Below are 23,523 nucleotides of genomic sequence, written 5' to 3'. Positions count from 1 at the left end.
CGACATTTTGGTCCTGGAATCAAAGATACTCCAAAGAACAAGTGTAAAATAATGTGTATATGAAAACTTGTACCAGGTAATCACTATTATCCTTAGCCCCACGGTGAGTACCAAACTGTTTACCCTTAAAATCGGATAACAATTAAATTTATACGCTGTTTTAAGGATACGTGATATAACTTGATACAAATTAAGAAAACAGATTAATATTGAAATTGATGATAAGAGAATAAATGCAAACCACACAAATTAAACAGCCTTGGACTTTGAGTTTGATCACCCTCGAACCAAGAAATGCCTCAACTAATGTAAGAACGGAATAACAAGATGATAAGAGCTAGAAATAATAATGTATTGCTTTTTGCTGCATATTACAATGTGTTTTACAAATGATCGAACCTCCCTTTATATAGTAGGGGAGTCCTACTCTTGATACAATTCTATGAAAGGTAACCAATCTCATGATTTTCTAATTGATCGGTTTCTCCTTGATACGTGCCGAGATTTTTGCAGTGATCTACAACTGGTCCCGGATATTTCGGCCTTCCGTTATTTGGCTTGACAAAGTTCCCTCACTCTTGTTCGGTCCTGGAGTCACGAGCTCAATGATTTAACTTCGCGCCTTGGTTCGATATAATCCAGACTCGAGCTTTAACCTGTCACGTTTCAACCAAGGCTGGTCATACAATGGACGAATCCAGTTTCGACCATATACAAATATATCTTTATAAAATTATTTTTTTTATTAAAATAATAAGTTGTCACAAGGGATAATTTTTTTTTGATTTTACTCTATACGATAATTGAATAGTCATTTCTTCTAATTGTAATTATAAAAGAATAGGACCCGTCTATATAATTTTTCGTACTCTATTAAAACTCATCTCAATATTATTCAAATACATATAGTGAGTATGAGAAATTCTCTATATTATTTGAAAGGCTAAACCACTCCTAAAAGTCATTGGACATACAATAAATTGCTAAAATGTCTAAAATGTATTTCCAACTAACATGTATTTTATACATGTACTTTTTTGCTTTCATTAAGTCCCATCTTTCACTAAGTATGAAAGGATTCCTCTAATTTACAGGTCATTCAATAAATTCCTTCAATGGGAATTTATGTCTATCTTGTCCCCTTATAATACATTCACTAGTTATTATTTCACATTGATGAATCAATGTATTTGGCGATCAAACACACGATATAGCCATACCATCTCAAATGATCTTCTATCGTTTTATATGCACTTGATGAATATGGTCATTTATAATCTTGTCTATTCTTGTATGAACATATTCATCTTAGTATCCGTATCACTGTAACGTGCATCTTATGGATGTTAGAAAATATTGATGATTATGGAGAACAAAAGTTTAGCTTGAGGCGTGTCAAGGACAATGTCCTTAAGGATATTTCGCCTACATCGTGATAAATAAAATTAGGGTACTTGAGAATTTATAGATAAGAACAACCATCTCATAAGATGGCTAGCTAAAATGCTCTAACATATATGACATTAAAAACTAAAGAATTAATAAGAAACGATGTTACAAAACAAATCTTAACGTTTTGTAACTTCCAAAGCCATTCAAGGCTATTACTAACGGATAATAATAATTTGAACAAAAGAATTCAAAAGCCATTAATAGCTAATCAAAGATGGTTTTGTATGAATGCTAATAAAAGGTCAGTTATAATATTATAATAATAACTATTAATCATGGGTAGTAAATGATAATGAATATGTTATATTTTTATTTTTGAGATATAAGAATTATCTTCTAACAATCTCCCACATATCTCAAAAATAATATCACAAAATAAAATAAATAAGAAATTTTGCCGGGTTTTCACAAATGAGCATAATGCGTCGAATCTGGTGTCTCTTGGACTATGAACCAGACCTAGATAAAATAAGATTAAACTTACAGAATAATTGGTGAAGTTTAAAACTTCTATGAACCAAGAATTCTCTTGTAAGTTTAGTGTATTATCTATCACATTATACCCCCACACACTTTGTTGTTTATCGCGGTTTTGCGCTAATAGGCCATGCACGCGCCTGGTTTTCGTGAGTGCTCTAGAAATTTTTGCTACAAATTTCATAGGAGCGGCCCCACTCCACACTCATATAGGTCCATCCATCAAGTATATTCTGCAGCACAATACACCACCTATAAAAGGCTATGGATTATTGGATTAAGAGTTTAATAACTCAACCTCACATTCCTTGCAGTCTTGCACTGTATACACACACACACCATAGGAAGAGACATAATTTAATAGTGCACATTTGATCAACTAATGGCTTGTTATTTCCCATATGAACCTACTTCATGGGATCTCCAATCACATAGGTTGGGTTACCATCATTGTTGATACATCTCAAATTGGCAAAAGTCTCAACCCCACGATGTTTCACTTATAAGTCAAAGGATCGGCCAAATCCTCTTTTGACTACACATAATATGTGTAAAAACTTCTCATCTCTAAGCAATTGCTTTATGACATTATATCTTTAAAAAAATATGTCTACTTTTCCCATTGAAAAATTTATTTTCTTACAATGGCTATTGCACCTTGGTAATCCCAATTCATCGACACAAACATTGTCGGTTTAATTCCTAGTAGAATACACACCAATAGGTTGCTTAATCAGCTTCACTGCCAGACAATTTTAATATCATAACACCCACCAAAGGTGATCACACAACAACTAGCTAGTTTTTTCTCATCTGAATCACGGATTCAATATCATCACTGTATCTTTCTAATACAGTGGAAAATCCACATACAAAATACTAACTTATAGTGTTTCTCAAATAAAGCATAAAATCATCTCAAATGAAATATAACTTGACTTCTGTACAAGTGCCTTTTGAACTATCTTTCAACACATAAGAATTTAGTTTCTTTTTGTATCTTCCGTAGTCAAGTACCAAAGAAAATTTTCTAAATACAGAAGCAACTTTAATTATAAAAATATCTCAAATCAGTAAGAAACGGGTCATAATTCAATGATTTTCTTTACCCAAATGACTAAGAGACCCAAATCAGCATAACTTTTCGAAGTTAGAAATACAACAATTTATTTTATCTTCCAATACAAAAAATTTTCCACAAAAAATCTCATTTTTGTAAGGTTTCAATATTATAATTTTAATAAACAATTTTTTTTCTCTTCTTAGGATCAAGCTAGATAACTCAGGACACCATGGTCCTCCACATTTTCAAAAATTTCAAGTTAAGAAGATACCATTTCCACAACTCATAAAGAGTTCCACCAATTTATAAATAACAAGCTAATAATATAGTTTCACCCAAAATGTCACAAGAGCATGAATGTCTTATCTATTATTTCTATCAAACTAATACGGAGGGGACCTGCAATGATCTAGGAACACATATACTCAGGCTGAATTCCTAAAAATCATGACTCAATAATTAAGATAATTCGGCAAATACAATTTGTTTGTAAACATAAATGCAGATTCGTCAAAATTCAAGAGCTCAAAAGCTGTTAAATATATTGTAAAATGCTTTAGCAAATATATGTAAAACATTCAAATATGGTGAGAAGAGTTTACAAAATCTAACACATTAATCATCATCTTCCCTTCCATCAAAAAGATCCGTCAAATTTATTTGACATGAATCAATCGTGTTTTTATTTATAACACTCCAAATTCAAAACTAATTTGTTGAAATTGAAGAATCAATTTAAACCCACTATCTTAGAGCTATCAAAATTTTCAAAAATGGATAACAATAACAGTCTACATTTATGTAGGCTTCGGCACATTCAAATACTAGAAATAACATACCTTAATTTTGTGGTGCGTTTTGATCTTCATAGTACAACAGTGTACGAAATTGAAATAACAACTTATCAAAAGTGCATGCCAAAGTATAACCAACAACAACGATATATGCCAATATAATAATAATATTGTTCATCTATCATCTTTTACTCTGGAGATTCCAAAATTGATATTTTTCATAGCATCGTGGAAATATCCTTAAGATTATTGGAAAATATTGGATGATTATGGAGAACAAAAGTTTAGCTTGAGGCGTGTCAAGGACAATGTCTTTAAGGATATTTCGCCTGCACCGTGATAAATAAAATTAGGCGTATCCCCCAGGATTCAACAAGCTCTTCTAGTACAAACTAGGAGCAGAAACAACAAAGATTGAATAAAAAAACTCAGCACAAAGAAGAAAATTAGCAGATTGCTTTTTCACCCTCTTGAAAGTAAAAAGAACTTGAGAATTTATAGATAAGAACAATCATCTCATCAAATGGCTAGCTAAAATGCTCCAACATATATGGCATTAAAAACTAAAGAATTAATAAGAAAAGATGTTACAAAACAAATCTTAATGTTTTGTAACTTCCAAAGCCATTCAAGGCTATTACTAACGAATAATAATAATTTGAACAAAAGAATTCAAAAGTCATTAATAGCTAATCAAAGATGATTTTGTATGAATATTAATAAAAGATCAGTTATAATATTACAATAATAACTATTAATCATGGGTAGTAAATGATAATGAATATGTTATATTTTTATTTTTAATAAGAACTATCTTCTAACCATGGATAAATTGGACTTTAACTATCTAATATTCATCACATATAATATTGTTGGTCTATAAATGTGCCTATAGAATGTACCATCTATTTTGGTAGATATCATTATATCAAATGGCCAAGTTCACGGGGAAAACGTGTCAAGTTTAGGAAGTCTCGAGGTATTCTAACTTTATAACTTCTATTTATAGGGGGAGGAATTAAAAGGTGAGAAATAATCACACAAACACACAACATTTCAATTGGGCTTACGGGCGATATAAATTATTTATATTCGAAAGTCGCAAAAATATATAAAATTTATATAATTTTTATATGTAACACAAAAATGTATATATATAAATCTAAAAATATATAAAAATAATTTTTTTTCGGCTATGAACTATTTAATATCATTTTCCCAAAACCGTAGTCCACTAAAGGGCCCATGAAATAAACAGTCACTTTTTGAATCTCTTATTCTTCCTCCTATTTTCTGAATTTCCATCGGAGATCGGATTCTTGTTTTCCAGGCCCATTCTCTCTCGTCTCTCTCCCTTACAGGTGCACGCTCTCTCTCTCTCTCTCTAAATTTTAACAGCGTTTGGTCCATTGGGTATTGCAAATTAATTAATTTCAATTTCTTATAAAATGAAAAATGATGGAAGTTTAGCTTCATACGGTCATTTTATTTCCTAAATTAGTCTTAATTTGAAATGACGTAGTTATTTACAAGTAAAGCTAGGGGTTTTAATGAATTGAGCTTGATTAGAGCAAAATGTTTACGCATAGTTCAATTGTTAATTGATTGCTTGATTAATTTGAACAGCATTATCAAATATTGGGAATAAAAGGAGAGAAAAAAAGAAGAAGATGAGAGTGAAGCAAGCATTAAGAGCTATTGATGCATTTCCACGTGCTGAAGATCATTTGTTGCAGAAAACCAAGTCTGGCGCCCTCGGTATTCATTCTTAACCTTTAGTTTTGTGCATTGTCAGTGTATAGATTTTTTACACCATCAGGTTAAGTTGATTCACAATAACAGGTAAATCTTCTTCGAAAACGTCCGTAGTTCCTCGATTCATTCCGTGGCACGAAATCCATCATTGGCAAAAGAATTATTTGGTTATGCCATAACCGAAGCTAGTATATCGTTTGCCCCAATGATGGTCTTTTTCATCTCATTTGCATTCCGAGTCTGGTAGTAATCGTTTACGGTGGGTGGGTAAGCAGGAGGGGATCCCTGCGGTCAGTTAAATTGAACTTACCACTATCGGTGTATATAACTTAAATCATTTTTTATTCCTTTGCTTCTTCTTTGGGGTATAAAATGGGCCTGTATTGAGTGGAACGGATACAATTAGGATTCCTATAGCCAATCTTAACTAACCTAAGATTGAGGTATAGTTCATTGATGTATTGTTGATTGATTCTTTGTATTCATTCTCAATTGTTTTTATTTTTTTGATACCCGAGGGAGCTAATTCCAAAAAGATGAGAAAAAATCAGTTAGATATTGGAGAGTTTTGAGCTGATTTTAGGTGGATTTCATCTGAAACCTGAACTAGTTTGAAGCGTAGGTTTTAAGCATATGCGAGTATCAGATATTGGAACTACTTTCTTTATCTTAGTCATGAAATGACCAAGACAATTTATTATTGTTGAGTAGCACAACTTCCACTTCTTAATGTGGGAATATCTTTTTCTGCCACCCTCCGCAATTGTTTTTCTCTTCATTATCGTGATGATGTGACTTTTAAACAAAAGAAAAAGATAACTACTCCCTCAGTCCCAATTTATGTGGCACTCTTTCCTTTTTAGTTTGTCCCAAAAAGAATGTCACTTTTCTATATTTAGAAATAATTTCACTTTAAAGTTCTTTTACGCTTAATGAGATGATTTATAGCCACACAATATCAAGTCTTCCTTTCTTTCTAAACTCCGTACCTAGTCAAACGGTGACACATAAATTGTAGGAGGGAGTATATCGTAAAGTAAAGGGTTACGAGAATGCAACCTATCTATGGTGCATGCTACAATGTCTATGTAGGTGAAAACTGGAACTTAACTTTACCTGACTGTGCTAACCATTAAATATTTTTGAGTTATCTGTTTTACATATAGCCCAGCTTTGCGATGAACAATCCACTCTTAACTTTTCACTGATTAGCATTACTTTTGAATGAACATGTAGAATTTCTTGCTTATTTTGTCTGTATTTTGCTTGGGTTTGATTCTTTTACTAACTTTACTCTTTCCTTCTTTTCTTTACCAGTTTCGGTTGTGGGTCTGGTTATCATGGCAACATTATTCTTGCATGAACTTAGTTACTATCTTAATATAGATACGGTTCATCAGGTATTTTACGTCTCCTTAGTGTAACTTTCTTCAGGTTTAGCTTAATCTAGCTCATTTGAAGTAAGTTTGTGCTTTGACTTCCTCTATCGCTCTGTGCAGATGGCTGTTGACTTGAAACGTGGAGAAACTCTTCCCATTCACATAAATATGACATTCCCCTCTTTACCTTGTGATGGTAGGACAATATTTTCTACTTGCTGTCCATGTTTGTTTATTCTAATTCGAGTTTCACTTTTCTCAGTTAATATTTTGCTCGTAATGTTTCAGCGGTTGATCAGTTTATTCTTTTTGGTAGTTCTAAGTGTGGATGCTATTGATATGTCGGGGAAGCATGAAGTAGATCTTGATACAAACATATGGAAGGTAATTGGTCTACTGTGACTGATGAAAATTTTTCGCTGCCAATCAAACTGAAAACAAAATGACCATGTTTTGCAGTACAGGGTAATGCATAACACCTTTAGTTGTTAGTTTTAGTAAATTTTGTTTCTTACTGTTTCAAAGAAAAAAAGAAGATTATGATCATAATTAGTTATGGATTCTAATCGATAAACTTTTACACCTTAAATGGACTAAATTTTATGGGCTGAATGTATTTGTTGTCATGCTATTGGAGCTACAGTAGTCAACACAGATTATTCTGGTGCATTTCCAGTCAAAAATATTGTTAACTTGTTTTTAGTTTGTCATGTAGCAATTCTTTTTCTTCTTCTCTCTTATCTTTTTGCGTGGTTGGGGGGGCTGTGCCAAGCTTTAGATTATGGGTAATACTTTTATGTCCATTAGTTTGTCATAATTACTTATCCTCCTCCTACCTTCTAAAATTACATTGATTAGTAACTTCTTTAAGTAGTATTGATACTGCAAAACAATTTCTCTTAATAGTGAAAGGCGAAAAGGAAAACTTACCAACACAAAAGAGATATATGTTAAAAGATTGACCTTTTTACTTTTCTTGTATTTCCCGCTAACAATTCATATTTGTTGTCAATAGCTTAAGCTAGTTTGAGTAGAAGATTTTAGGAACTCTTAGCAATACTAACAAGAAACTTTTTGGGTGTGAGGTTTGTCCAAAACATCAATATTCTTGGTGTAGTGTAGATATGGAGACGAGAGAGGCGGTAGAGGCTTTATACTAGTAAATTGCAACCCTACTGTGGTTTCCTAAGAAAAAATTGATGTCTGACAATATTTAGGACAACTATTATGATTCTCTATCACCTGGTCTCTCATTGTAACCTGACAATTAGGAATGTCAGTGTAATTTACCCAACATTTCTCACTCTTTCTTAACTTGGTAGTTGGTATTAGCTGTCTAGAGCTTCTGGAAGTCCTAAACTTACAAATCTGAATAGACCTACCCCAGCATTCCCCACCTTCCTGGTTTCATTCTGTTAGTTTACTGAATTTCTCTTTGCAAACTTTGTAAAACTGAAAGAGAGGATGAACGATGAAGAAATTTGTTATTTGTCTTCTGTTTCCTAGATTATAGGAGTAGTGGATGATGTAATTTTCTTTTTGTTCGAATTGGCATTTATTTTCACATGCAGTCTACAGCATATGCATGCCCATGCATATCCTTTTCTCCATGCCCTTTTGGCAATTAAGGTTGAAAGTTTTGCAGCTTCGCTTAAACAGTGATGGCCATATCATTGGCACCGAATATTTGTCAGACCTTGTTGAGAAGGAACACGAAGCTCATAAACACGGTAATGTCTTTGGTTCTTCTGCCTTTGGGTCGTAGCACTAGTTTAACTGTCTGCTTCTCCTTATCCGAGTCCAAGTTAAATGCTTGTATGCTTATGCTTTAAACCTGCTTAGTGCGACCTTGGCCCTCGATCATGTTAATGTAAATTTCTTGACAAATATATTTTATTTTTGTTGGACCTCAATGACTTTTATCAAATTCTCTTTTTCTGGCAGTGGATAAATGGATCCAACTTGCCAAAAAACTAATAACTTGAGAAATTCCGTTTATACAGATATATCAGTTGATTATTTTGAGCTCTAACTTGCATAACACATTTGAGTATTAATCTCCTATGTATTGATTACATTGTTTTAAGAAATAATTTTTACCAGATGTGCACAAAGACCATCAAGAAGATTCGGATAAGATCCATCTTCAGGGCATTGATGAAGAATCTGAAAATATGATCAAGAAGGTTAAGCAAGCAATGACTGTTGGGGAAGGATGCAGGGTATGTTTTTGGCAGTTCTGCTTATGCTTGTTCTCGTATTTGTAACCCCCCCCCCTCCCCCCTCCTCTCCCTCTCTCTCTCAATATCTTTCTCTCTTTGGGCCTTAAAATCTACTGCCACTTCGGCTAACTAAGTGATGGCGGTGTTGCATTTAACTGATGATTACATTGTTCCATGCAGGTGTATGGTGTATTGGATGTCCAGCGGGTTGCTGGGAATTTCCACATATCCGTTCACGGATTGAACATTTTTGTTGCTCAAATGGTCAGCTCTGTTGATATTTTATAATTCTTCTTGTAGATTTTATGGACATACACGATTACTGTTGGAAAATGCGTATACTCCATTGAACTTTGTTCTATTCTAAGGTATCAGCTATCAGGTTAAATAGTCTGAGAAGTTATAATCCGTAAAATTTTGACGGTATAGTTGGAAGATGCTAAAACGATTTCATTTAAGAAACTGGGGCAGTAACCCTCCCAAAGGATTTTAAGACAGTTTTTTACTTCGGCTTTTGGTGTTATATCATATTATATAGGTGGTTGAACTAAAGTGGAAGTTCTGCTTTGTCAATAAAACTTGCTAGTTATTTTGTACTGGTGCATGACAAAAGGAAGATTGTGCTGAAGCTACTTTTTAAATTTTGCTTGTGGTTTGATCTATGATCATTTAGTTGTACAACGAGCTCCTAGATAGCTTGTGAAACAGGTATAGAGAAATTAGGAATACCACATTTCTTAAGGGTCTGAGTGCAGAAATTTTTTCATTTTTATTTTAATCCCTGTTCTGAAGTACATCAAGCTCTTCTCAAAGCTTGCATGTTACAGAGGCATCTAAAGGATCCTTGCTTTCTCTTTTCTTACCAGTTTATTTTCTCACTCTTATTTGTATCTTTTGAAAATGCAGATTTTTGAAGGGTCTACTCATGTCAATGTAAGCCATATCATCCATGATTTGTCATTTGGGCCCAAATATCCAGGTATTCATAACCCGCTTGATGGAACATCGCGAATTCTGCGTGGAGCAAGTGGCACATTCAAATATTTTATTAAGGTTTGTGGTATAGCCTTCATTGTTAGTTATGGAGATCTAATCCAGTGTTTAGTTTGAACTCTTAGAGCATTCAAACATAGCCTTGACATACTTTCTTTCTTTTCTTTTTTTACTCTTAGTAAGGACCCATGACCATTTTTCTTAAAGTGGTGAGATGAATAAACTTGTACTTATGGTTGCATACTTGAGTTATTTGTCTGGGTTATGTTGTGGTATATGAGATCTAACTTGAATTAGAGTCTGTAAATCTGCATCCTTTTCCTTTATAATAGGGACCTAATTATCCTTGTTCTCCACCAAGGCTAAATATCTGCAATTGTTGGCTTTTAAAGATTAAAATGGCATCAAACCTACTATCCTAAAAACAGAAAAAAGAAAAGGAATCATGAAAGGGCACCTATGTACTGATTTTTATAATATATACAATAGTTACCAATTCAAAAAAAAGAAAAAAGAAAAGGAATCATGAAAGGGCACCTTGTTGTATAATCACATAGCATGAATTGTATTATAGCTTTTTACTGATAAAAATAAAATGAGAGAAGAAAAGGAATCATGAAATTGCACCTTCTTGGATAATTACATAGCATGAAGTATGCCGTCCAAAGTTGCTTTATTAGCTTTAATACTCCTTGCAAAAAAATTACTCGCTGGATCATCGAAATAGTGCATACATTCACCGCTTTGCTGCTTTAGACATAGTTATATCCACAATCAACTTCATCGGGGAAAAAAATCCACTATCAACTGAAAAAGCAAGGTGGCAATTGTTTTGGGATTGGGATATGTCACTGTTAACAGTGTCTATTTTTATTATTTCCGTTTAACGCCACGGTTTTATGACTAGGGGGAATTTTTTCATGCTACCAGCTACCCTGAGCATCGAAATCTTTTTTCAGCATACCATACGTGTTAAAAACTTTTAGTGGATTTGTACTTCTTTTTGAAATGTTAAACCCGACCGAAACCTCCCTTCCCATGGGCCATCAGTGGGGTTTTCCACTTTTTGTGCCTTGATGACTTGGACCAGTAACCTCATGGTTGGAGGTGAAAGATCTCTCCAGTAGGCCAACCCCTTTTAATCCATTTAGGGATTTGTATGTTGCAAAGCTAAAATAAACAATGTTTCCTCTCTAGCGACTTAATTTCTTCGATGAGAATTTACAAAATTGAGAGAGGGCTTGGATTCAAGTCTCACTGCTGCTCCTTGACAAAACTATTTCCATGTATGTGGCTCAAGAAAAAAATCAAGTCTGGACGTGGGTGAGCATATTGTAGACTTAAAAAATTAGTGTGTCTCCTTTCTAACAAGCTTAGACTTAGATGAGACAGTTCAAACAATCTAACAGTGTTGACAAGGAACATTAGTTGAAACATGCATCCTGGTTCGCTTACTTTTCCTTGTGAACTTTTGGCCAAAAGATAAGTCTTGAGTCACAATGACTTTTTTTTTCTGGATGTGCTCTTGTGCTTCCATATTTTGATGTTCTGGTTTTTGTCATGTAGGTTGTTCCAACTGAGTATAGGTATATATCAAAAGAAGTTTTACCAACTAATCAATTTTCTGTGACGGAGTACTTTTCTCCCATCAATGAGTTTGATCGGACATGGCCAGGTGAGTTTAAGCTACCCTTTTCCCTTTTCCTCTTGCTGTATTTCGCTGTTCACTGGATGTCTTTTGTCACTATATGCAGCTGTATACTTCTTATATGATTTATCACCAATTACCGTGACCATCAGAGAAGAACGTCGTAGTTTTCTGCACCTTATCACTCGGCTCTGTGCAGTTTTGGGTGGGACATTTGCCTTAACAGGTTTGTCTTTAACACTTAGCTGTAGGATTTAGATAAGGTGAAACCCCACTAATAAGGCATAAGTCCCTGCTAATTCATTTTATTCTTCTTTTCGAAATACTCCTTATATAGTTGAATTCAAGGCTCTTGACTTGAATATCTTGAAGAAGTTAAAAATCATTTCCGAAGTTGTACAAAAAGTGTAAGCAATATTTTTGTTGTGAGAAATTGTGGAACTTGGGCTTATTTTTATTCTTCCTCGCCACCCATATATCAAGAGCTGAATGCTAACTCCTAGGGGGAAATCCTTCTCCAATAGTCTCAAGTATTCGGATCTCTTTTTCCCAGTTATCATGCGAGGAATTTGTGTTTAAACCTTTTTTTTTTTTGGTTGTGATCATTTGCTGATATTTTTATAGACCACAACATCTGGAAGCGACTAGGTTATATATCATTCTTGCTATCAAGTGCGATACAGAATTTTTTGCTGATGTTATGGCAGTGATAGATTTGGGACTGTCATTGTTTCTCTTTATTTACGCTCGAGCTAAGAAGTGTCTTACTAATTAAGAATCGATGAATTACTTTTTCATAATGCTTTTGGTGTACGCGTCTTAAAATCTTTTTCTTGACTGGCATTTACCCTGTAAATTGTTTCTTGAAGAAGAAATTTAACTGTTACTCAGCCTCAGTCAGAAATCTTCTACATTCAAACACACTGACATATTAGTATTCGTTTTGTGATAGGCATGCTAGATAGATGGATGTACAAGCTTCTTGAAGCTGTTACAGAGAAAAATAGCAGAACTATTGTGCGATAAACGTGGAGACATTGCACTACTGATATGTTCAGCCAAGCTAAATTACAGAACTGGTGCACTAGGGCAGGAACTTTAGCCAACAAAGCAGATCAACAGCAGGTTTATGTACACGAGAACATAAACTCTCTTTATCCTTGTGATTTTGGTAGCACTAGAACAAATACCCTACTATACCCAAGTTTATTCTAGCTGGTTGAGAAGAAAAAATTCATTCACTGGTCAATGTAACAAAAATCTGAGACGTCGCTCAAAGTTTCAAACATTTCTTCTCATTTTTGTTCACGTAGTTGAGAACTATCATAAATGAGTATGTTGACCACTTTTGTGCTTTAATACAGCCATTGTGCTTAAGGTGGTATTGAGAGTACATTCACTTCCTAAAATTGATGTCAACCTTTTTTCTAACTGCGATTTTGGCTGAGTGAAAATAGTTTTTCCAGCTGAATGAGCATTCTTATTCTACATGAAATAAATATTACCGAACAGTTTTAGGCCGAAAAAAATCAAATGCTTCTAGGAAAGTTATTTTCACACATAATTTGACATGATAACAATATAAATTGTAGCTAATTTGTTCTCCGAGAGCGTAAAGATTCACACAGCATAAAGTTATACAGCACAATAGTCAGTATTCCAATAGAATAGAAAAACTCAAAGTACACTTTCCACTGTGAACCTTTTCTCCTATTGATATGAGAATTCAGTACGTCCAACATACAATGGTTAGTTTTACAAAGGCTAGGCTAGTACAGAATTTATAGAAACTGAATACAGAACATCAAGAACATCAATAAGTAATACCTAGTACCATTCATGAGCTCTGGCAAAATTGATGCATCTCAAGCTTGAGATGAAAAAATCATAAACACAGCGAAGAACATTCCTTTATAGATCGCGTGGGTGCCTTTTGAGACCAAGTGGATACTGAAGTGCTATTTATATGGACTTCAAATATAGTAAAGAGTTGTATCATCTGCACTCTAAATACAGCACCTTTGTAATCAATACACACGATTCAGAGCCGGAGTTCAGCTGCACCTTCATCTATTAATGGAGAAGTCCCAGGGGGCACGCCTCCTGAACCAACCAAAGCAAATTACATGAGAACACAATCCTAAAGTTAAAACCTAAGGAGCCTCCTATGATGGAGGCAGCATGACATTATCACAACTTTTTGACTGTGGTATTATGGATCAGATTTTCACTTAACGTCCCACCCTACCCCCAATTAACTTTTCCTCTCCAATGTATAATGAAATACAGCATAGTAGACAAAACAACTACATGCATATGGCCCTAATAGCGTCACATCAACAATGTTAGTTCCCTCCAATACGTGCATAATGGACCAGTGGCGATGCCAGGAATTTTGCAAAAGGTGTTAGAAGGTTTAATATATATTTATAAAAAGTAATTTTTGGCCTATATACATAGTACTCCCTCCGTTTCAATTTATGTGAACCCATTTGACTGGGCACGGAGTTTAAGAAAAGAGAGAAGACTTTTGATCTTATGGTGTAAAATGAGGCAAATATATTTTGTGTGGCTATAAATCATTTTGTAAAGGTAAATTGTTTCCAAATAAGGAAAGGGGTCATTCTTTTTGGCACGGACTAAAAAGGAAATAGGCTCACATAAATTGAAACGGAGGGAATATAATTTTCCAATGAACGGTGTTCAACCCCTTCACTCTATGTGGCTACGCCACTGTATTGGACCCTATAAAAACCACCCATTACGAGCGTAACATCCTACAGACTCAGTATTTTTTAATCTTCTTTTCAACATTTTGTGTTCAGTGGTTAAAGTATCTACACTTGTTGGAAGATGCTTCTGCGGAGTATACAAGTCACCGTTAAGCACATCCATTTAAAATTAATCAAGAAAGAAGAATGAAACTTGCCTTGAAATGGAGTTCCTCCCTGAACTCTGATCACCACTATCCTTGCCATCTCCGAAGTCATCAAAACGGCTTGAACGGTTATTGCGGTCAGACTGTGAATCTCCAAATCTACTTGAACGGCCAGAACCAAAGTTACGGAAACCACCCAAACGTTTTGATCCTCCAGAACCACCAAACTTTCCTGAGCTGCCTGAGCTAGTTCCACCATAGCCACCCCCTGATCTTCCAGAACCAGTTCCACTGTATCCACCTGTTCGAGAAGATGAAGCGCCTTCTCCACCAAATCTGCTGCCTTTATTTCCATAGCCACCAGAACGACTTCCACCAAAATCACCAGATCGACTACGCATGGTGCCTCCATAGGAGCCAAAGCGGTCGCTGCCTTTGCCCATGTCACTATACATGTCTGCTGCTCCAGCCTCTACTTTAATACTTGGGAGCTATTTTCAGCAAGTACATGCAGAGAAAATAATTCGATGAGATAATAATTCTGTACACCAGTGTATATAGAATATTCCAACTGGCTCGTGTTCGACTTCAGCAATTCAAGAAAATTAGAAGCACCAAAGAATATCACAAATGCAATGTTTTGACAAAGGAATATGATTGCAACTCCTTGCAAGATTGGTTCAAAATAGGAAGTCTCTGATAAGGTAGTGTAAAGTAAGAAGTTTGTGTCCCTAATTAGAAAATTGATATAAGTGGATCCTGTGACAAATAATTCGATTTTCAGCATTCTTTTCCAATTCAGATAATCCCGTAATTGGATTATACATATAGTTTAACTTTAAATAACCAGTGATATAGATAGAAGAAAAAAGTAATTAAAAAGTTAATAATTGAAATATTTTAATGCGTAGAAAAAGAGAGGAATCTGCATAGCGAGTACCAGAACATTATGCGAGTACCAGAACACAAGTATAACAATCTACTCTAACAGGTATAGTAGCTCAACATGCATCTATTGCATCCTCCAGTTCTCCATAAGTGAAAATGTCAACAAATATGAATGAGGATTTTTAAAAGTGAAACTGTAAGGTATAAGCACCCTTACCTCAGTAAATCTGCACCCGGCATCATGTTCAATACCTTTCAAATCCCTGTGCTGTTTTGAGGAATGCATGAGAATGGCACTTCCTTTCTTCCCAGCACGTCCGGTTCGACCAGATCGATGAACAAAGATCTCTGAAGAGTTCGGAAGTTCATAATGTATCACCTGAGCACCAAAATCTCTACTTTAACTTCAGATAGCAAAAGACAAAAAGCAAACTGAAATAAGAAAACACTCTAAAACTTAAGGTATGAACACATTACTCTTTTTTTTTGTTTGGGGGGGGGGGGGGTAGCTTTCCTTATAGTCATTGCATAATCACCGAATGAAAAGTTGCATGGCTATTCATGACTTTTTGGAGGATCCGACACGGACGCGACAGCATTTTGAAGGATCATAGCAACATAGAGTTACTAAACAGAATGCTCTGTTGCTCAGGTTTTAGTATAGCTGGTAAAGAATATAGCTGAATTGTGAACTTCAGAAGAGAATCTAATGATCAGAGCTTTGTTCTTGTAATTCAGCCGCTTGTGAAACTCAATGAATTCTGGGAAATCATTTGATTAACCTGATGATACATGTCCGATTGGTGAGAAATTGGGCAAGTTTGACATGCTATACCATCCTACTAGAGTATGCTTTCTCCACATAGTGGCACAAACAAGGTATTGCGACACAAGGCGAAGTCAAAAATGAGGCAGATAATCATGTAAAGCAATGCTTCAAGTGGGAAACAAGGGAGGAAGCAGTGACTAGCTGTTATGGCACTGCAAAATAACTAATGAACAGCGGAAACATTCCTATCTTTACTGGGAATGGAGTGGATAATGCCTCGAACGACAGCTGAGTTGCTGGCATTGGAGGGATGCCTAGAGGAAGAGCTACTAATATTGATCTGGAAGCCACTCGCCAGTCTGAAAGTGAAAATTTCGGGAAGAATTCGAGGGGTTGGCTCTGATTAGACAGAATAAAAGGTAGATGCTTATAAGCCTCATACTTTTGGTTTAAACTAGAAAAGGTAGATGGCCAAGAGGATTTCACAGCCTTTTGAGCTCACTAGACATACAGCTTTTGTCAAGACATTGTAGCACTCTCTTGGTGCACATTTCTCTCGTTGATAAAATATTTACTTATATTCTTAACAAATAGTCGGTTTGTCTCTCAAAGGATATTCAAAAGTGCTTTTTTTGGCTGTCCACTCTGTACATGTGAAATTTATCTCAAGATACAATGCCTTTTACATGATCCTAAAACACGTAAGTATCCATGTTGCACTGCTTATATGTTTTAGCATAAATTTCATTTAGATTTTGTGTCCTAAACTTTCTAAGATTCCATAAACATGCAAGCCGGTATTATAGGTGATGTGCTGGATTCTAGAAAGGTGTGAATGGTGTTGTCCCATACTGATGAGTTATCGGAGCACACAAAATGCTCCTTATCAGATCAGCTATATTTTCCTTCCCCGTTTTTTCCCTTCAGAAAGTGGAAACAGAAGGGAAGGCAAGGAATGAGATATGACTGAAGCATTGTTAAGTAATCAGGCAATTAAAAGAATGAAAGACCAACCAGATCAACATTAGGTACATCAAGTCCTCGAGCAGCAACATCAGTGGCCACTAATACATTGAATTGACCTTGTCGGAAACCGGACAGAGTTCTCTCCCTCTGGCTTTGCGTGATATCCCCATGCAAAGCTTCACATCTCAAAGTTTTTTGCATTGCACTCGCCAATCTATCAGCATCACGCTTTGTTTGGGTAAACACAATACACTTGCCTCCTTTTGCATGCTCCTGAAGAACAAATAGATGCTCAGTCTTGAAAAAAAAAAAGAAATCATTTTACTCCTTAGGTGGATAGCAACAACATGCAATGACACTAGATCAATAGGTTAGATATGAAGTAGAACTGAAAAGAGACTTAGGTTATAGATTCATACTGATATTAAGGGTCCAAGAACTGCTGGTTTCTGACGCATCTCACAAGCAATTGAATACAAGGAAATGCCATCGGCTAATTTCTGGTCAGAATCCCCTACCTGCACACACATTTACACATAATTATTTAGCATAAAAACCTCTAGGGTACTCAATAAAAATAAGACAGAAGGCCTGTCCACATGGTGAGAAAAGCGGCCTCACAAGATCAATGTGAATTGGCTTCTTCAAGAACTTGTTGGTAATTTTCATTATCCAACTTGGCATTGTGGCTGAAAACATCATCGTCTGATGTTTCTGCCGAACATTTTCAAGAATGGTTTCAACATCCTCCGCGAAGCCCACATTAAGCATCTGATCAGCTTCATCTAGAACAACGAACTGGATTTCTGATAAATTTAAGGACCTCCTCTTCAGCAGATCAATGATTCGACCAGGTGTTCCAACAACAATGTCTGCACCCCTTTGAAGAGTACTCATTTGGCGTTGAATGGGGACACCACCATAAACACACAGTGTATCCAAACCGGGAGCAGATTCATAAAATTCTTTCTCCACCTGGCGTGCAAGTTCTCTAGTGGGAGCCAAGATCAATGCTAAAGGGTTTCTTCCCCGTCTGTATAGTTTAGAATAACCAAAAAGAATTTCAATTTTAACGAATTTCTTATTCTCAACAAATAAGCAGAATCAAATAAAGAATCATCAATATCTCTCTGACAAACTTACGATGTGATAATATTCAATGCTACTACCATATTTAACTATTACTAAAATAAATTCTACAAAGAAGAACAGAGTGAACAACCCTTTTTTGTTGTTGAATTTGATGATCTTATCCATGATAGGAATGCCAAAAGCTAGTGTCTTTCCAGTTCCAGTTCTAGCTCGGCCAATCATGTCCGACCCCTGCATTGCTGGTTCCAAAACAGCTTTCTGATACAAACCAAAATGAAAAGATTCTAGAATCAGAAATTGTTCCGCAGATTTTCAATTGATTAGAAACCAAAACCAAATGAAAATATGTAGGTTGGAAAGACAAACTTAAGTTTCCCCCATTTGTGTGTATGCAGTAGGGAAGCCAAAAACTTCAGTAAGAGCATTAAAAAATGTAAAAACGTCACACCTAAGATATGAACCTTTGTCAAGGGGATTCAATAGTTTATGTATAAAAAAGAATTTGTCTTTACCCTTTTTGCACAGTGCAATTTTTCGGCAAAGGGGATTCAACTGAACCCCCTTCACTAAAGGTAGCTCCGCCACTGCGTTTAAGGGCCTGCATTGCACTATATGACCAAATTAATCTAAGCATATGGAGACCAAAACTCTGAACAGAAAGCTCACCAAAAAAACGACAACGATAAGAAGTAAGGAACGATCTTCCCCACCTGACACCTCAACATTCTTTACAAGAATATACTACAATATCTTCTAAACGATCGGCTTAATGCCATTGCCTGCTTTAACTTATCAGTCCTAAATAACTTCACATGCAGAGAGAGTGTCCTCCATCAAGTCATTTCCCTTTCTTCAGACTGTCCAATGCAAAAACAAGACCTCGTGGAAGTCATAGGAAATCCTGGACAGATTTTTGTACAAATTTTAGTGCAAACTGCATTAATACTGTGATGAAGTGAACAGCCGCATAAAACCTATGTGCAGAAAACCCTCTTTAATTCCAAATCACTCTTTTCTATATAAAATATAAACACACAGAGAGAAAATTAGGAGGTACAAATGCTGTTATCTTTTTCCAAAACAAATGACACATGCGCAGAGAGCCTCATATTCTAAATTACCCTTTTCTCTCAAAAAAATATGTTAACACCACCAATCAACACACAAATTTACATCAAAATAGGAGTTAAAAATGCTTTTTTCCTCAGACGGAAATGACCCATGTGCAGAGAACCCCTCTAAGTCTAAGCTCTACTCTTTCTATCAAAAAACTTGAATACCATCAATGAATACACCAATATAGCAAACCATGAGCTAAAAATGCTGTCCTCTTCCTTTCAGATAGAATCTTGAATACCACCAATCAATAAAGCACAAAAAATATAGCAAAATTGGGAGCTAAAGATGCCGTCTTTTTTATTTCAGATAGAATCTTGAATACCATCAATGAAATACACACAAAATATAGCAAACTTAAGAGTAAAAAATGCTGTCTTTTTTAAGGCAAAAACACTACGTGATTTCTTCACCATTTGTCCAAGCCTTGGCGGACGAGTTACACATAAATTAACTGGGCCGGACACCACGGCTATTAAAAATGCTATTTTTTTCAGATAGAATTTTGAATATCATCAATCAATAGACACACTAATATAGCAAAATTAGTAGCTAAAAATGCTGTCTTTTTTGTCACATAACAATAAATTATAACAGTTCAATAAAAACACCTGAATAGGAAAAAGAGAAGTAATTCCCCTTTGTGCCAAAGCAGAAACAATTTCCTCAGAAATACCCAGCTTTGATATCTCAAGCCCAACCCCATTATCAACATCACACTCTTCTTCTAATTCTACAAACGCAGTAGCAGCCACATTAAATGCCCTCACACTATACCCAAAATTACCATTAACCCAATTCGACACTGCTGCTGATGGAGTTACAGAAGTGGTAAAGCTGTGAATTTGTGAAACTTTAAGCCCATTTCTTGGAATGAATTTATCAGTAAAGATATGGGAAAGTGAATTTAAGGTGACCCTTTTTGAGGTTAGTGAAGATGAAGTGTTTCTTAGTAGAAAAAGACTATTCATTTTGCTGTATCTTAAAGGAGTGGAGAGGGAAGCCATTTTCTTCCCTTTGGTGATAAGGTTTTTGGTAGGGTTTATGAGAATAGAGAGAGCGTTAAGCGATAAGCCCCCTAGGGAAGATTTATATGCGGGTGGAAGGGGGTTTGTATCAAATAGAAAAGATCAAAACAGTCCCATAAGTTTGGAGTTCATTCAAAATGATCGCATGTATAAGGTGAAATACTTAGATAGCCCTTTAAATTTGGCACGATATTTCAGTTAAACATTCAAATTTAGTTAGTGATCAAATAGACACCTCCAATTAAGAATATTGCATCTTTTGAACACCTCGTGCTGACATGATAAAACACGTGTTAGATTCTTTTATGTGGATCTTACATTTTCACCATTTACCGCTAGTATTATCACTATCCTCAGCCGTAAACCACCATCAACTTCTTCCTTTTTTTTAAAGCTACCACTAATTTGAAAATTTTTGTGTTATTTTTTTAGAGTGAAAATTTTATTTTTGGAGAATTGGCCCTCTTGATTCGAATTTGACTGTTTATAAGAATTGATATTCTTGAAGATAATCTTCTTCTAGCTTCTTTATTTTTGGATTCAATTTTATCATTTTTTGGACGATCAAGTATGTACCTTATTGATTGTTGCTTAAGTTGTTCATCTAGGGCTCTTGAGATCTTTTTTTTACTAGTTAGACTATTCTCGATTATCGTAATCAAATTTTTATTTTTTATTTATTTTCAATTATTATTATTTTACTTTTTTTCGATGCCATTTATATCTTGGATCATAATACTAAAACACATCTTACCCTCTTTTATGAGATTTGTCAAGTGTTGCATGCTTAGATTCCCTCTTTACACAAAAATAATTATTTCGTTTGTTTAATTTCCTAACTTTTATCATTAGATTTTGTAATTGGTTCCTTTTCATGTTGGCTGATACTAAGTGTTTATCCGTAAAATAATACAGTTGAATTTATAAGCGGTTTTTAGACAAGTGAATTAATTCGATCCTGAAATAATAAAAGAATTGAAGAAATACGCAATACTTAGCCTTGAGATGAAGATGAAATAGCAGAAACAGTAATTCCAGGAGCAAGGCTTCCGGGCACAACAGTAACGAAATCAAAAAGTCAGAAAGTAAAATTGTATAAAGTTTCGCATAGATTATAGCATAAGTTTTTCAGAAAATTCCTCCCTTACAATGATAATAGAGCTCACAATTTATAGTTGTACCTAGGGAACAGGGTCCTAGGATCATGCCCTTCTTTAATGTCAGTTATGAGGGCCATTGAAGAATGTGTAATGGCAGGCATGAATGATAAATTCTTTGTAACGAGTAGTGTATTAAATGCTATAGAATATTCTCCATTAAATACTACCGGGTAACAGACATTAATTGCATCTTTATGAGAATCATTCTTTCTGGTAACAAACGGAACAGTTGTCTTCGGTTTCAGCTATCCTTTGCCTTTGGCTCCACGTGTCACGTTCTTATACAATTATTTAGCATAGCATATTTTACCATATTCCCCCTGCTTTCTGGTGACATAACTTTGTGTTACCAGGAAGTTGGTAGAAACGTTCCTTTTGGCGGGAATTTCATTGATCCCCTCTGAGAGACTTCTGACGATTGATTAGACGCACGTCACTCCGAATTTATTTCCCTGAATACGCGTCATCCCATGATTCAGCATAACTTTTGTCGTTATCGAGGTAATTATGGCCACGAATTTAGCCGCCTAAACCTTTACTTATACGCATCTACTTCCTTAATTTTACACTTCATAACACTCTAAATTTTCTAAGATTTCCTTTACTCAACTCATCTTCTGACTTCAACCTTTCCTCAACTTCCTTCGTTGAGAGATAAAACTCTTTTACTAATAAGAAATAGCATCCTCTTCAAGAAAACCTAGTTCTTCAAAGAACAAAGACAAAGCTGACGATGACGGTCCCCCTACAGTGAGTACCATTGTCCCAAAGAGCCTGATTACCACCAAAGATTTTGAAGAGAAGTTTCTTTCTACTAACTGTACATGGGTCGTTGGCAGATATCCTTCTTCCATCCGTCCTTCCAGTATTCCTGTTGTGAAGGAAGATTGCATTTGGCAAGATTTAGACATTATTGCTCCTGATTTGACGGAGCGAATAACCATCCCCAGTATGATGAGAAAAACCTTGGAAGAGGCCAAAGCGGGTGTCACAGATTTTGACGCCAAAATTTCTAAGGCCCTTAAGTTGGAGTTAGCCGCAAAAAAAGGTCTTTCGGTCACGCCTGATGCTACCGATTCTTCTGGTTCCAGTTCTGAGTTCTCGGGAACTGGAGAGGACGCAGAAGGTGATGATGTTGAGGGCCAAGAAAATGAAGGCCAAGATATCGAATCGGCGGCAGATCTACCTACTTCCTCTAGGGGCACGAATGCTTCTCTTCCTCTGGGTTATGGAGATGCAGCAGTTTAGCTTTTACTTTGTTTTCCCAAATTTTGTACCTGTGCCATTTTGGCACATTTACTGTGAGTAAAAACATCTTTTTCTCAAGTATTGCATGAGTCTTTCTGCGTTTTTTAGTTTGAACATTTATGCAAGTTTTAATCTTTGCATTCTTTTTTGCTTAAGTGTTTTGCGCAAGTTTTGCTGTTTGCATCTGATTATGTAAGTTTTAGGTGTATTTTCCCCCTAAAGCATTTGGATTTCGGGCACAAGTCCTTCCAAAATCAACCCTTTATCGTGAGAATTTTTATAAGAGAGGGCCCTCTTATATTTACGGTGCTCTTGAAGAGGAAGTCTCTTGTTCATTACGGCACTAAAATTTGAAGTACTTGTTTAACTTTCAAATGACAAAATCAATTCATCGTTCAGATAAGAAACATGATAGAAACAAAAGGACTTTACTTTATTCCTTTCATTTTCAAAAAGTACATGAGCATTCTCTATGCTAAAAAGAGATTGTCATTTCTTGTGGCTAACTTGTACAACATGTTTCTACGAGGCTGGCTGCGCAGTCCCCTGTCCCGACGATACAACTATGTTTCCGATTTTCATTTCCCAGTCAACG

The 23,523-nt window shown here is 35.4% G+C and overlaps 2 protein-coding genes across 2 annotated transcripts; one reads left to right on the top strand and one right to left on the bottom strand.

Moving 5' to 3' along the window:
- The first annotated feature begins 5,030 nt into the window (after positions 1-5,030).
- LOC104235048 (uncharacterized) lies at positions 5,031-13,142 on the top strand. The gene is made up of 12 exons (XM_009788717.2): positions 5,031-5,147; positions 5,413-5,544; positions 6,859-6,941; positions 7,041-7,116; positions 7,237-7,304; positions 8,566-8,650; positions 9,024-9,142; positions 9,323-9,406; positions 10,049-10,195; positions 11,702-11,810; positions 11,890-12,009; positions 12,736-13,142. The coding sequence occupies exons 2-12, from the start codon at positions 5,457-5,459 to the stop codon at positions 12,807-12,809; spliced, it is 1,053 nt and encodes a 350-aa protein (XP_009787019.1). The 5' UTR covers positions 5,031-5,147; positions 5,413-5,456; the 3' UTR covers positions 12,810-13,142.
- A 329-nt stretch (positions 13,143-13,471) lies between these two features.
- On the bottom strand, positions 13,472-20,563 carry LOC104235047 (DEAD-box ATP-dependent RNA helicase 53, mitochondrial-like). The gene is made up of 8 exons (XM_009788716.2): positions 20,104-20,563; positions 18,507-18,634; positions 17,906-18,317; positions 17,704-17,802; positions 17,333-17,557; positions 15,767-15,928; positions 14,713-15,152; positions 13,472-13,886 (listed from the first exon to the last, which is right to left on the bottom strand). The coding sequence occupies exons 1-8, from the start codon at positions 20,497-20,499 to the stop codon at positions 13,850-13,852; spliced, it is 1,899 nt and encodes a 632-aa protein (XP_009787018.1). The 5' UTR covers positions 20,500-20,563; the 3' UTR covers positions 13,472-13,849.
- Positions 20,564-23,523: the final 2,960 nt, after the last annotated feature.

The sequence above is a fragment of the Nicotiana sylvestris genome, chromosome 6 (assembly GCF_000393655.2).
Source record: "Nicotiana sylvestris chromosome 6, ASM39365v2, whole genome shotgun sequence".
Taxonomy (NCBI): Eukaryota; Viridiplantae; Streptophyta; class Magnoliopsida; order Solanales; family Solanaceae; genus Nicotiana; species Nicotiana sylvestris.
The sequence above is the reverse complement of the archived record's forward strand: the minus strand, read 5'-3'. Positions and strand labels throughout refer to the sequence as shown.